We start from the raw sequence: 16,180 nt of genomic DNA on the forward strand, positions 1-16,180 counted from the left end.
TAAATTCGTTTTCCACTACTGTGAGGCCTGCCCCTCTCATAGACTAGCATTAGAACGGCCCTCATGCACTTTTAAGTGGTAGATTCTGATCTGGAAGGAGTAGCCATGTCATAGTTGGTATTGCCAGAATGGTAATAGAAAATCCTGCTCACTGGTAAAGTTGGATTTAATATTACTATTTTGGAAATGACACTTTTATAAAGTGGGCATTTCTCTGAACTTACTGCCAAATGTGCCTTATAGCCTTTCTCCAATCCACGTCTAGTCTGTGCTGGTTGACATCTCCCCTTGTGCATTCCACCCAGATGACCACAAACACAGGACAGTTGGTCACATCTGCATTCATCTGCATACTGAATGGGTCTTCCTGGGCAAGAAGAGTGGAGGGGCTCACACTTATATTTCAAAGGCCAGTGGCGCCCTGGATGATTACACCCTGCACCCACCGTCAGCCCTTTGAAATCAAAGATCCTGGTGGGACGGCGGTAGGTTGGCGGGTCTGCCTACCAACCTCGTAATGTGGCAGTTGGACTGCCGCAACAGTGGCATTGGTGGTCCTCAGACAATCAATGTCGTAATCGGCCCCTTTGTTTTTGTGACTGTTGAGTTTGGGTAGCGTACAGTTATAGCGCATACCTTTTTAATATGGCCATCACTTTTTCAGCTGTATGTTTACTCTGTTTTTGGTGTTGCTGATACAACGTTTGTTACTCTGCGTCATACGTTGTCAATATAGGGTGGACTATGGGCACCCCTATTGCATTTGTAATTGACTCCACGCTCCTGTACTACGCTGGGGATCTCAGGTATTAACTTTGTTGTTCGTGATGGCAGCTCCTATTCTTGTGCGTGTTGGTGTGTGTGGTCTCGTTAGAGGACCAACTACCGGGATGTTACTATGGTTGCTAATATTTTTATTGTGTTTTGTTTATTTAGACTGTGGCCTTTTCACAGTCCATGCTCCAAACGTGCTTTCTTTTGGACCTTGCCTGAGCTTGGGGCTAGGTTTACTGTCTTTGTTGTGAATTTATATCCACATTTGTCCTCTTCATATTAAACAACAGGAATTAGGTTTTGCTGTGGGTCTGTGGTCTTCCTTACACCGGTTGTCTTGGTGTATGTGGTTTTTCATTTACTTAGTGTTATGGTGGCTGACAGTTAGCCACTTACTCCTTCATGTAATTTGCATCCTTGTGGACATTATACTGGGTTTCTGTGATTATACCAATATGTAGCCTTTAGCTCACAGGCTTTTTTCTAAAGTACTACGTGCTTTACATTTTTCCGTTTAGGATACATCGGTTCGATTTTCTTCTCGACACTCCGCAATGGGAATAACTGACGAGATATTGAACATTGGTAGGCTCCAATACTACACTTTTCTTTAGTAAATAGTTTAGGGCATTATTATCCTTTAACTACCTTAGGGCTCATTTTTTCCATTTATTACACTTGAATCATTCCCTTCGTCTTTGTACAGTTCTTTTTTCAGGACTTGGGACTACTTACTTGGATCTACAAGTTGAGCTTTCTTGCAAGTCTACTTTGTGGTCATGGATACACAACCATTAGGTTGTTTTTTATTTTGTATTCTTATTGTACTACCTCATGTATTGTCGTCTTTTTTTATGTTTGGTTTCACGGTCAGACTTCTGGTTTTGTCTTTTTACACATTCTTGCACTATGGGTGCCATCACTCCATTTCTATGGGTTTCCAGTGGATAATTTCAATTTCTGTTTTTCTAGTTTGCATTTGATTCTTTTGGGATTGCTTTGGGTTGAATGTCTTGCTCACCACTTTCTTGAATGGGTTAGTGGTGCTTTTCATCACGTTGGGACCCACATTATCCTATGAGACACATAGAGGAATATTTTTGAATGTATACATCCCTGTCATCACAGTATGACTATTAAGTATTAGTTTTCTGTATTTCGTACAGCCTTTGAAAAAGACCCATGGGTGACGAAACACGTGTCAATTGTTGATAATTAAGACATAAAATGCCAATAAAAGGACTAAAGCTCCACCTGCTTGTCTACGCATCCTCACTGTATAAGGATTTTGATTTTGTTCTGAATACATTAAAAACCTTGACTTTAGTTGTGCAGAGGTCCTTGGCTAGACAACCTTGTAAATCATTTTGACTTCTGTGTACCGCAACACTTCTTGCATTCGCCCCCATCCTTCACAATAATTGCAGAAAGACCCTCTAACCATGCCCCTGAGCTCTCTCTGGATTCGCCCTGCAAGTAATCATTATAAAAACTCAATCCTTCAACGTTACCCTAAGCAACTGAAACAATTATTGACAGAATCCCTCCTATCAAACCAAACCAATAACGTCTTCTGGTAAGACTAGCAACCTATGGTTTAGTGACCTTCTACTCTCTAAAAGGACAACCCCTTGCAGAATTGGAAGAAAGTTAAGATACAAAAAATCCCCAGATCTCTAACTTAGACCTGTCACCAAACCTCTAATGCTTGTAAGTAGTGGTGAAATGTGATTGAGATCAACTTGCAGTAGTTAAAGAAAAAAAGCCTCATTAACACCTTATCAGTCTGGCTTTTACAAGCACTGTAGCATGAAATGTTAAAAATTGCACGACATCCACAGCATCCTGGATAAAGGCAAAGCATGCTTTCACGTTCTTGATGTAAGAGCATCCTTTAACACTTGATCATCAGAGAATAATTCCCATTCTGAAGTATTGCATGCGGATCAAAGGAAGAACATTCTAATGGAATAGTACTCAAGTACTATGCATGCCTTGCTCATTATACCGATATAAAAATTTTTAAACTCAGAACGCTCACTTGTAGCTTAACGCAAATGAATATTGAAGCTAGAAACATTTGTTTCAGACCAGTTAGTATCTCCTTCGGAGTTCCACAAGGTCCAGTCCTGCCTTTCTCTTTGTTTAATGTATGTCAAACCAATGAGACACATTAAAAAAAAAATTATTGTGTTGCAATCCGCCAACATGCAGACAACAGTGAAATTTATATTTTGATGTTGTGTGTGTCCTGAAAAAATGCCTTCCAAATTTTCTATGTGGATGTCAAACAATTTTACAAGCTAAACACAGACAAGTCCATGAATCCAAATCTGATCATACCTGACTATTGAAATTTATTTCCGCTGTCTTCTCCCCCACCTTTGCCTCTAAGGTTTAAATCTTTAGGCATATTGCTGGGTCCCTACTGCTCAATATTCACATTCCTCTGTCACACAATTAAATCTTCTCGACCATCTCTCCTATCACTGAAAAACCTAAAAGCACTGCTTCAACTTAAAGATTTCTCATAGTCATCCAAAGACTAGGCACTGCACTGCACAATTAGATTAGAATATGGAAACTCAATTTTGACAGGCCTTCACAATTCCATCTGAGTGCCCTTTAAAAATATGAATTAGACCGCACTGCCTCTATCTATTGAGATTCAGATTTGCTCCTAGGTAGAGCCAGACTTAAGATCAAGCTTGCCATAGAAACAGAGGTATGTGGAGTAAGGTGCATATGGCCATAAGCATATAGACCCCAGAATATGAGAAGATGCACATGACCAAAAACGAATAGGTAGAGAAGTAAACACTCACAGATACAGACTTAGGATCAGAACCAACAGATAAAGTCAAATGCACATAGGCAGATTGGCATACTAAAAAAATGCATGGACATACAAGCATCAGACTTGAGTCACATATATTTGGCCTAAGTCATATGCGTCACAATTTGAGACTGCCTCTGAATGTGCACCAGCATTACTAGAACTTTGACGCTATCTCTGAATCTGCAGCAATATAACTTCATGTTACCCGTGGTGTAGAGCACTATTATTAGATAGTGATGTTACTCCCCAATCTGCAGCAATAATATAAGAACTTGATGTTACCCCTGGTGTTGAGTAATATTATTAGGAAATGAGGTTACCTCCTGGTGTCCAGCAATATTATTAGATCTTGGTGCTATCTCCTAATCTGCAGCAGCATTATTAGAACCTGATGTTAACCCTGGTATTGAGCAATATTATTAGAACTTGATGCTCTCTCTGAATATGCACCAGCATTATTTGAACTTTGTTACCACCCAGTGTGCAGCAATATTATTAGAACTTGATTTACCTCCCAGTGTGCAGCAGTATTATTAGAGCTTTATGCTACCTCCCAGTGTGCAGTAATATTATTATTATAACTTGATGTTACCCCTGGTTTTGAGCAATATTATTAGAACATGATGCTATCTCTGGATATGCACCAGCATTATTTGAACTTGATGCTACCGCCCAGTGTGCAGGAGCAATGATATCAGAATTTGATACTATCATGCAGAAGCCCTCATGAATCTGGATATAGGTTTACCCTCCTTAGAAATAGCTTTCGAAGGTATCTCAGAGCATGATATGCTATTAGGCAAAAGACACACCTATGTGTTAGCTCCAGTGGAGAAGGAACCATAACGGTTTGGTCCAGATATTGAAAAAACCTTTTATTGTCTGGACAAAGTATCCAGGAAGAAGTAATCAACAAGTGAGAAGTGGTTGCTGGCAAAATATGGGCTAGCTCAACTGGGCCTTCTGCTTCTATTCCTCCTTCATAATGAGGAACACCTGCTGATTCTGAGAATCCACAGCTGTAAAGAAAGAGAAGGCAATAGTAGTCTTTTATGCCTATAGAGATGCAGAGCATACCATCAGGTGAGGAGGTGCATGACCACCTAGTACAGCAAAACAAAGATTGGCTTTAGATGAGTCACTTAAAGACAGTCATCTTTTTGGGTGGATAGGGGCTGCAAATGAAAGGTTTTGAATTAAGAAGTGTTGTGGCTCAAAGAAACTTAGAATTAGTACTAAAATAGGGAGCATAGGAAACAAAAGAACTATGATCTCTCTATATTGAAAAACATCCAGAAGCAGTAGAAAAGGATGGATGAATTGGGAGATTGTGGTCACCCTATATAAGGTGTTAAGGCTACTGGCTGTTCATGCACACTTGTCTCTCATGAAAATCTGTTGTGTATGGCTTTCACTGAAAGTCATAGAGAACACCGGATGTAGTTGCTGTATGTGGGCAACCAAAGAGAGATAATCAATGGATTGGACGTAATTTAATTGAATAGCGTGGGACTAAAAAAGATGAGATGACCTTGTCCATGGCTCTCTATGACTCCACCCCTACCTAGTTGAGCTGATAAAGGGAGGTAAGATTTGGTTGCTGGGTAGTTTAAAGTAACTAGGTTTCCTCCGCAGAGTTCCAAGTAACATTATTGACCATTCAAGCTTCATTCTTGCTCCCTTTTTGATGTTACTTTAGACTCCTCAGCCAACAATAACACCATTATTAACAACTGGTGAGCTGTAAGTTTTTATATCTGTGCTGCAGAAGCAATATTCTAGTCCTAGCTAGCAGCAAGGACATCAGAAGAGACTGTAGGGAGGTTATTGGGACATACAAATGCAGTACTAGCAGTAAATACAAATTAGAGAAGGTATTCAAATGTGTTCGTAGAGTCATCTCCTCATTGATCTCCTGGTTCAAGACCGGATATAAAATGCCAGGAAAACGCTACAGTAGCCAGAAAAAAAACAGAAAGAGTAAACAGGCCTTGATATCAATAGAAATAGATTTAACAATCTCTCACCTGCTGTGACACACATCTCTGAACCCAGCAACCACAACTCTTAAAAATAGGGTTGTAGAAATTGGGGCGTGAGGTCAGAATTGAACAGGGCTATGTACTGGCGCTTTTTTTGCTTTCCCTTTTTATCAGTGGAGTGGATGGTGAGCTCCAAGTTGTGCAGGCCTATGCACCTAGCGTCACGGGTAGGCATCTTCCTGTTTTGTCATATGCTGACAACTCTGTTTTATTATCTAGGTCACCAAACAGCCTCCAGAAATGGATGAATGTATTTGAGGACTTTATGGTTTCATAGAAAATGGTTGTTCATAAATACAAAACAATTAATATGGTCTGCAGGAAGAAGAGGCAGAAATGCAGATCTTTCTTTATTGGGGATGCACCTATTGTTAGTTAACTCCTTTTGGTATTTAGGAATTCTTTTTCTGAGCAATGGCACATGATCTCAACAAGTCACTAATACTAGGTCCAAGATGTCCAGGAATTGCCAGGAGATTTTTAGGTTTTCACACAAGTTAGGTAGTCGACCAATTAAAAAGATGACGTACATAAATACATTTAGAGGATTGTCAACCGCTACATTTGGAAGAGGTCTGTGGGGCTGTACCTCCAGCAGCCCCCTCCTGGTTGAGGAGAGCAATTTGTGGAAGATCTGCTCCTTGTAGAACCCCTATCAATGTGGCTCTCTATCTGCTCCAAAGCGGAAACTGTTTTCACCAAACATGACTGTCCTGCTCTGAACCATGTTTTAATCATCTCATGGCTCTCTCACATTGGTGTGTCCTTTAGTAGTTTATTTAATATTTCTGTTCTTCAAGATTCCCTTAAAACCTTGACCCTTGATAAAGGATTTATCAAGACATGCTTTTTTAATTCTCAGCAGGATCGTAGAATGTGTGCTGAGTTAAGGAAGTCGACTGCTAGCCTACAGGTTGGTTGTCAGTATTACTTCTCTTGTGTGACTAATATTCAGCTTTGTGTTGTACTGCCTAGATTTCAGGCCAGCATAGTGTAGAAAAGTACCATCTTGCCTGGCATGTTACCCCCATTTTCACTGTATGTATGTGTGTTTTAGCCCTTGTTTCAGTGCTCATAGTATGTGCCCTGTATGTGTTTCCTGTGTGGTGCCTAACTGTATCACTGAGGCTCTGCTAACCAGAACCTCAGTGTTTATGCTCTCTCTGCTTTCTAAATTTGTCACCGCAGGCTAGTGACTAAATTTACCAATCCTCATTGGCACAATGGTACACCCATATAATTCCCTTGTATATGGTACTTAGGTACCCAGGGTATTGGGGTTCCAGGAGATCTCTATGGGCTGCAGCATTTCTTTTGCCACCCATAGGGAGCTCAGACAATTCTTACACAGGCCTGCCACTGCAGCCTGAGTGAAATAACGTCCACATTATTTCACAGCCATTTTTCATTGCACATAAGTAACTTATAAGTCACCTATATGTCTAACCCTCACTTGGTGAAGGTTGGGTGCCAAGTTACTTAGTGTGGGGCACCCTGGCACTAGCCAAGGTGCCCCCACATCGTTCAGGGCAAATTCCCCGAACTTTCTGAGTGCGGGGACACCATTACACGCGTGCACTATACATAGGTCACTACCTATGTATAGCGTCACAATGGTAACTCCGAACATGGCCATGTAACATGTCTAAGATCATGGAATTGTCTCCCCAATACCAGTTCTGGTATTGAGGAGACAATTCCATGATCCCCCGGGTCTCTAGGTCTCTAGCACAGAACCCGGGTACTGCCAAACTGCCTTTCCGGGGTTTCCACTGCAGCTGCTGCCAACCCCTCAGACAGGATTCTGCCCTCCTGGGGTCTGGGCAGCCCCGGCCCAGGAAGGCAGAACAAAGGATTTCCTCCCAGAGAGGGTGTTACACTCTCTCCCTTTTTAAATAGGTGTGAAGGGCTGGGGAGGAGTAGCCTCCCCCAGCCTCTGGAAATGCTTTGATGGGCACAGATGGTGCCCATCTCTGCATAAGCCAGTCTACACAGGTTCAGGGATCCCCCAGCCCTGCTCTGGCACGAAACTGGACAAAGGAAAGGGGAGTGACCACTCCCCTGACCAGTACCTCCCAGGGGAGGTGCCCAGAGCTCCTCCAGTGTGTCCCACACCTCTGCCATCTTGGACTCAGAGGTGTTGGGGGCACACTGGACTGCTCTGAGTGGCCAGTGCCAGGAGGTGACATCAGATACCCCCTCTGATAGGCTATTACCTCTTTTGGTAGCCAATGCTCCTTTCATGGTAGCCAAACCTCCTTTTCTGGCTATTTAGGGTCTCTCCTCTGGGGTATTCTTGAGATAACGAATGCAAGAGCTCACCAGAGTTCCTCTGCACTTCCCTTTTCGACTTCTGCCAAGGATCGACCGCCGACTGCTCCAGGACCCCTGCAAAACCACAACAAAGTAGCAAGACGACTACCACCAACATTGTAGCGCCTCATCCTGCCGGCATTCTCGACTGTTTCCTGGTGGTGCATGCTCTGGGTGCTGTCTGCCTTCACCCTGTACTGGAAGCCAAGAAGAAATCTCCTGTGGGTCGACGGAATCTTCCCCCTGCTAACGCAGGCAACAAAAGACTGCATCACCGGTCCTCCGGGTCCCCTCTCATCCTGACGAGCGTGGTCCCTGGAACACAGGAGCTAGATCCAAATGACCCCCACAGTCCAGTGATCCTTCAGTCCAAGTTTGGTGGAGGTAAGTCCTTGCCTCTTCATGCTAGACTACAAACCTGTATACTGCGTGATTTGCAGCTGCTCCGGCTTCTGTGCACTTCTCCAAAGATTCCTTTGTGCACAGCCTAGCCTGGGTACCCAGCACTCCTTCCTGCAGTGCTCAACCCTCTGAGTTGGACTCCGATGTCGTGGGACCCTCCTTTGTGACTTTGAGTCGACCGCTGTCCTCAGATCTTCCAAGTGCCTGCTCCGGTACTTTTGTGGGTGCTGCCTGCTTTTGTGGGGGCTCTCTGAGTTGCTGAGTGCCCCCTCTGTCTCCTCCTCCAAGGGGCGACATCCTGGTCCTTCCTGGTCCCCAGCAGCACCCAAAAACTTCTACTGCGACCCTTGCAGCTAGCAAGTCTCGTTTGCGATATTTCTGCGTAGAAACACTTCTGCAACATCCAGCACGGCGTGGGACACCTTCCACCCAAAGGAGAAGTTCCTAGCCCTTTTCGTTGGTGCAGAATCTTCGGCTTCTTCCACCCGGAGGCAGCCCTTTTGCACCTTCATCCGGGGTTTCCTGGGCTCCTGCCCCCCCTGGACACTATCGCGACTCTTGGATTTGGTCCCCTTGCCTTGCAGGTCCTCAGGTCCTGGAGTCCGTCTTCAGTGCTTTGCTGGTGTTTGTGGTTCTTGCAGAATCCCCCTATCAAGACTATTGTGTCCTTTTGGGGTAGGTGGGGAACTTTACTCCTACATTTCAGGGTCTTGGGGTGGGGTATCTTGGACACCCTGACTGTTTTCTAACAGTCCCAGCGACCCTCTACAAGCTCCCATAGGTCTGGGGTCCATTTGAGATTCGCATTCCACTTTTGGAGTATATGGTTTGTGTTGCCCCTAGACCTATGTTCACCTATTGCATCCTATTGTAATCCTACACTGTTTGCATTACTTTTGTTACTATTACTTACCTGTTTTGGGTTTGTGTACATATAACTTGTGTATATTACTTACCTTCTAACTGAGGGTACGCACTGAGATACTTGTGGCATATTGTCATAAAAATAAAGTACCTTTATTTTTAGTTACTCTGAGTATTGTGTTTTCTTATGATAGTGTGCTATATGATAGAAGTGGTATAATAGGAGATTTGCATATCTCCTAGTTCAGCCTAAGCTGCTTTGCCATAGCTACTTTCTATCAGCCTAAGCTGCTAGAAACACCTCTATTCTACTAATAAGGGATAACTGGACCTGGCACAGGGTGTAAGTACCACAGGGTACCCACTATAAGCCAGGCCAGCCTCCTATACATAGCACACCATCTAGTTACAATCCCAGTGATGGAGATACGACCTTCAGTTACAATGCTTTGTGATGGACGCACTAAGCAAAGCATTCTTAATGTTTTTCTGTGGTTTCTACCCATTTGTATATTTAAGTGTTGCACTTTTTGTTACAAAGGCAATACAACTTGGGGGAAAAAGATGGTCTGTGAGGTTTTTTTTTTTGTAACTATAGTTTTAACATATTCATGTATTCCCATATCAGTGTGCACTTAATTATGAAGGCAATATAACTCGTTTAAAGATGAGATGAGGTTTTTAAACTAAAGTTTTAACATATTTGTAGACTTTCATGTCTGTATATTTTTAATTGTTGAAATTACATTTGTACTTTTATGGCTGTTTTTTAATCTGCCGAATAAAGTTATTAACCAATGTGAAATGATATCAGTAGTTTGTCACGTATGAAGCTTCCCAACATACACTTTCATGAAGCCTACGTAATAAAGAAGGAAACATCCTCCTTAGTGCTATAAAAGTGGCAAAGTCATTTGACTCAGTTGAAATGTTATACATATTGGAATCGAACTTCGGATGAGAACTAGAGGGTTTTTATTTAAGTAGCTGAAATGGAAACAGTATACCATACACAAAAAATAAACCTCCCTTTGCTAACAATGGCAAAACAATTTCTGTTACTATTCTGTACCGGTTCTGTGGCCCTTAATTGATGTTTCTTCTTCGAGATATTATAGTATTGCTCCCCATCTGTTTTGGGGGAGGAGTAAGGACGGTGTAGTAGTGGATGGAGCTAGGAAGGCACAGGCCACATTGTGAATAATGTTTTAGGACATACTCTGTTCCTGCACGAGGGTTGTATGTGAAACTCTTGCAGTACTAACGGTGCTGCAGGAGGAATGTATGTGATACTCTTGTGGGAGGAGAAGGGAGTGTGTGTTTGTGTTCGCTTATGTGTTCATTTTTGGTTTGTGGTCTATTTTTCGAAGCATAAATGATTATCAGCCCCAATGGCAGTAAAAAACTATACTGTTCACCAGACATACTGATCATTTTATATCAAAATGACTGATACTTTTATATCAGTATACTGAGACAACATATTTATTTTCTATGCCTTTCTGTTTCGTCTTTCTTTTTGAAGTGTTCCGCTGCACAAACTGAGTATTTCTGGAAAGCCTGTCTGGCAGTTTTTGGGGGACAAAGGGCAGTGGCACAGTTTCAAGCAGCAGGTAAGAATTCCCTTTCTACTCATAAAGTATATTGATTGGTAAAATTGTTAAAAAATAAACTTTTAATTGAGCATTCATCTGGGAAGAAATAGGCTGTATGGGGGTGTTGATGCGTTATTCTGGGCCACTGTGAGCAATGCATTACTGTTACAGACCTACAGGCCTGATTTACAGTTTGGCAGACAGATTCCTCTGTCGCTATCCTGTCTGCCTTATTACAAGTGCCCTTGGATAAATGAACTAGCAATAAGGTGGAGGTGATACCCATTACATTTGTGACAGTAGTCTCTCCGAAAAACTCTAAATCCGGCCCCATCTGGATTTTTAGGACTTCAGAGGAACCTATCCCTGACACAGATTGACTGAATGACAGAATCATGCATTTACATTATCCAGAGGAAGAGCCCTACAGGGAGGAATATTTGGAAGTGTGAGGATCATATATTTATAAAGAGAAGCAGTTACCCTGGAATATGGTATCCTGATGCCAGGATTCACTAGCACGAGGATATAAAGCGAGCAACTAGTGTAGGAGGCTGGACTGGCTTGTAGTGAGTACCAAGCCCAGTTATCCCTTATTAGTGTATAGGGTGTCTAGCAGCATAGGCTGATAGATAATGGTAGCTTAGCAGAGCAGCTTAGGCTGAACTAGGAGACGAGTGAAGCTCCTACAGTACCACTAGTGTCACTTGCACAATATCATAAGAAAACACAATACTCAGTTATACTAAAAATAAAGGTACTTTATTTTTATGACAATATGCCAAAGTATCTCAGAGTGTACCCTCAGTGAGAGGATAGGAAATATACACAAGATATATGTACACAATACCAAAAATATGCAGTATAGTCTTAGAAAACAGTGCAAACAATGTATAGTTACAATAGGATGCAATGGGGACACATAGGGATAGGGGCAACACAAACCATATACTCCAAAAGTGGAATGCGAACCACAAATGGACCCCAAACCTATGTGACCTTGTAGAGGGTCGCTGGGACTTTTAGAAAATAGTGAGGGTTAGAAAAATAGCCCACCCCAAGATCCTGAAAAGTGAGTGCAAAGTGCACTAAAGTTCCCCAAAGGACACAGAAGTCGTGATAGGGGAATACTGCAGGAAAGACACAAACCAGCAATGCAACAACGATGGATTTCCAGTCGAGGGTACCTGTGGAACAAGGGGACCAAGTCCAAAAGTCACAAGCAAGTCGGAGATGGGCAGATGCCCAGGAAATGCCAGCTGTGGGTGCAAAGAAGCTGCTACTGGACAGTAGAAGCTTAGGTTTCTGCAGGAACGACAAGGGCTAGAGACTTCCCCTTTGGAGGACGGATCCCTCACGCCGTGGAGAGTCGTGCAGAAGTGTTTTCCCGCCGAAAGACCGCCAACAAGCCTTGCTAGCTGCAAATCGTGCGGTTAGTGTTTTTGGGTGCTGCTGTGGTCCAGGAGGGACCAGGATGCCGCAAATTGCGTCAGGAGATAGAGGGGACGTCGGACAAGACAAGGAGCCCTCTCAGCAGCAGGTAGCACCCGGAGAAGTGCCAGAAACAGGCACTACGAGGATGCGTGAAACGGTGCTCACCCGAAGTTGCACAAAGGAGTCCCACGTCGCCGGAGACCAACTTAGAAAGTCGTGCAATACAGGTTAGAGTGCCGTGGACCCAGGCTTGGCTGTGCACAAAGGATTTCCGCCAGAAGTGCACAGGGGCCGGAGTAGCTGCAAAAGTCGCGGTTCCCAGCAATGCAGTCTGGCGTGGGGAGGCAAGGACTTACCTCCACCAAACTTGGACTGAAGAGTCACTGGACTGTGGGGGTCACTTGGACACAGTTGCTGGATTCGAGGGACCTCGCTCGTCGTGCTGAGAGGAGACCCAAGGGACCGGTGATGCAGTTCTTTGGTGCCTGCGGTTGCAGGGGGAAGATTCCGTCGACCCACAGGAGATTTCTTCGGAGCTTCTAGTGCAGAGAGGAGGCAGACTACCCCCACAGCATGCACCACCAGGAAAACAGTCGAGAAGGCGGCAGGATCAGCGTTACAGAGTTGCAGTAGTCGTCTTTGCTACTATGTTGCAGTTTTGCAGGCTTCCAGCGCGGTCAGCAGTCGATTCCTTGGCAGAAGGTGAAGAGAGAGATGCAGAGGAACTCGGATGAGCTCTTGCATTCGTTATCTAAAGTTTCCCCAGAGACAGAGACCCTAAATAGCCAGAAAAGAGGGTTTGGCTACCTAGGAGAGAGGATAGGCTAGCAACACCTGAAGGAGCCTATCAGAAGGAGTCTCTGATGTCACCTGGCGGCACTGGCCACTCAGAGCAGTCCAGTGTGCCAGCAGCACCTCTGTTTCCAAGAGGGCAGAGGTCTGGAGCACACTGGAGGAGCTCTGGACACCTCCCAGGGGAGGTGCAGGTCAGGGGAGTGGTCACTCCCCTTTCCTTTGTCCAGTTTCGCGCCAGAGCAGGGCTAAGGGGTCCCTGAACCGGTGTAGACTGGCTTATGCAGAAATGGGCACCAAATGTGCCCATGAAAGCATTTCCAGAGGCTGGGGGAGGCTACTGGGATCATGAGATTGTGCCAACTATGCCAGGATGGCATAGAGGGGGCAATTCCATGATCATAGACATGTTACATGGCCATATTCGGAGTTACCATTGTGAAGCTACATATAGGTATTGACCTATGTGTAGTGCACGCGTGTAATGGTGTCCCCGCACTCACAAAGTCCGGGGAATTGGCCCTGAACAATGTGGGGGCACCTTGGCTAGTGCCAGGGTGCCCTCACACTAAGTAACTTTGCACCTAACCTTTACCAGGTAAAGGTTAGACATATAGGTGACTTATAAGTTACTTAAGTGCAGTGTAAAATGGCTGTGAAATAACGTGGACGTTATTTCACTCAGGCTGCAGTGGCAGGCCTGTGTAAGATTTGTCAGAGCTCCCTATGGGTGGCAAAAGAAATGCTGCAGCCCATAGGGATCTCCTGGAACCCCAATACCCTGGGTACCTCAGTACCATATACTAGGGAATTATAAGGGTGTTCCAGTAAGCCAATGTAAATTGGTAAAATTGGTCACTAGCCTGTCAGTGACAATTTGAAAGAAATGAGAGAGCATAACCACTGAGGTTCTGATTAGCAGAGCCTCAGTGAGACAGTTAGTCACTACACAGGTAACACATTCAGGCACACTTATGAGCACTGGGGCCCTGGAGAACAAGGTCCCAGTGACACATACAACTAAAACAACATATATACAGTGAAAAATGGGGGTAACATGCCAGGCAAGATGGTACTTTCCTACAACTAGTTAAAGGGAGAATGAACAAAGAGGCACGTGTTTAGACTTGGTCAATACGAGGTGCCTCTCAGAAGACCTTATGGTGAGAAGTAGCGCATTCCAGGCCCTTGAAACTAAGCCTAAAAAAGTGCAACCACCCATTCTGGTCTTTATTCTGTAATGTCCGGGAGGTGATTATATGTGACATTAAAGAAGTTCCTCAGCTATACCAGAGGAATCAAAGTTGTAAAAAGAAAAGGTTTTGTTAAATATGGCCATATGACACAAACATAAGGATCTGAAAGTAGACCGTTTATCAGTAGCCAGAGGATCCCTGGGTATTCAACGGCTTCACCCTGCCCTAAACATACTTCAGAATACCCAAAAAGAGGGCATTACAGTAGTGCCTGCATGATGAAATAATAGCTTTTCTTGGGGAACATAAACATGCTCTTGTATGTCTAAGTAAGCAAATTCTCATAAATTCGTTTTCCAATACTGTGAGGCCTGCTGCTTTCATAGACTAGCATTAGGACTGCCCTCATCTACTTTTTGAGTGGTAGATTCTGGTAGATTCTGATCTGAAAGGTGAGGTTGGATTTTATATTACTATTTTAGAAATGCCACTTTTAGAAAGTGAGCATTTCTCTGCACTTAAAAACCTCCTGTGCTTTGCAGCCTGTCTTCAATCAGCGTCTAGGCTGGGCTGGTTGACAGCTCCCTTCTGCATTTCACCCAGACAACCACAAACACAGGACACTCAGTCACACCTACACTCATCTGTATATTGAATGGGTCTTCCTGTGCTGGAAGGGTGGAGGGCCTGACACTTACATTACAAAGGCCAGTGGCCTGCCCTCACACAATGAACTGACAAACTACTGGGACCCTGGCAGACAGGGTTGCACTCAAATGGGAACTTGTGCAATTCAAAACCACTCTGTGAAGACTTGTGCACTTCAAAACCACTCTTTGAAGTCTCCCCCACTTCAAAGGCATTTTTGTTCATATAAACTGGGTCTCTAACCCCACCAACTTAGACACTTGTGGACCTACGCATGCATCTTGTCAAGAGGAACTGCCTGTCTGCCCAAAGGACTTATCTGGACTGCTTTGCTGAGAAGGACCGCTGCCCTTCTGTTGCCTTACTGGCCTCCGACTTTGCTGAGAATGACTCTGCCTTCTCAAAAAGTGCTCTCCAAGGACTTGAAGTGGTCTTGCCTCCTGCTTTCTGGAGTCTCAAGGCTCATCTCTTCAGGAAACTCCTTGTGCCTCGAAAATCGACGCACTGTCTGACGAAATCGACGCATGCATTGTGCCCAAGAAATGGCTGCACAGCCGACCGGAATGATGCAGCCTGACTTCCCAAGTGGGAATTCGATGCAGCGCCTGCCTTGCGACGGAAAATTTGACGCATCATCTATTGGATCGACGCAGTGCCCGTGTCTCCTTCCAGCGCATCACAGATTTTTCCCCGTATCGTCCCTGGGCGTCAAAATACCCTGCATCACAGTGAGGAACCAAGACTGCGTACCGAAAAACGACACAGACCCCTTGCAGCGTGGAAAGGGGTTCATCATCTGTGCCGCGCTGGAAAATCCAACGCACACCTTATTTTATTCAATGCATCTCCTCCTCTTCAGTCTCTGTGCATCGTTATTTTTGACGCAAACCAGGTACTGTGTGTAAAAGAGTCAACTGTTTATTTTTAAGAATTAAAACTCTTTTAAACATTTCAAAAGTGATATTTCAACTTGTGCTTATTGAATCTTTGCTGTTTTGACCTTATTTTATTCAGATAAATATTATCTATTTTTCTAATCTTGTGTGGTGTATTTTTGTAGTGTTTTCACTGTGTTACTGTATGATTTATTGCACAACTACTTTACACATTGCCCTCTAAGTTAAACCTGACTGCTCAGTGCCAAGCTACCAGAGGGTAGGCACAGGAGAATTTGGATTGTGTGTGACTTACTTGACTAGGATTGTGGTTTCTACTTGGACAAAGGTGTATACCTCTACCAACTAGAGACCCCATTTCTAACAGTTGGCATTAGGACTCTAT

The 16,180-nt window shown here is 44.0% G+C and overlaps 1 protein-coding gene across 1 annotated transcript in view; it reads left to right on the forward strand.

Moving 5' to 3' along the window:
• LOC138299768 (protein mono-ADP-ribosyltransferase PARP12-like) overlaps window positions 1-16,180 on the forward strand; it is a 248,316-nt gene that overhangs the window by 162,942 nt on the left and 69,194 nt on the right. The window contains exon 8 of the mRNA XM_069238308.1: window positions 10,760-10,847. Within this exon, the coding sequence (XP_069094409.1) occupies window positions 10,760-10,847 (88 nt within the window). The remainder of the gene's footprint in view (window positions 1-10,759; window positions 10,848-16,180) is intronic.

Source organism: Pleurodeles waltl, chromosome 6 (genome assembly GCF_031143425.1).
Source record: "Pleurodeles waltl isolate 20211129_DDA chromosome 6, aPleWal1.hap1.20221129, whole genome shotgun sequence".
NCBI lineage: Eukaryota > Metazoa > Chordata > Amphibia > Caudata > Salamandridae > Pleurodeles > Pleurodeles waltl.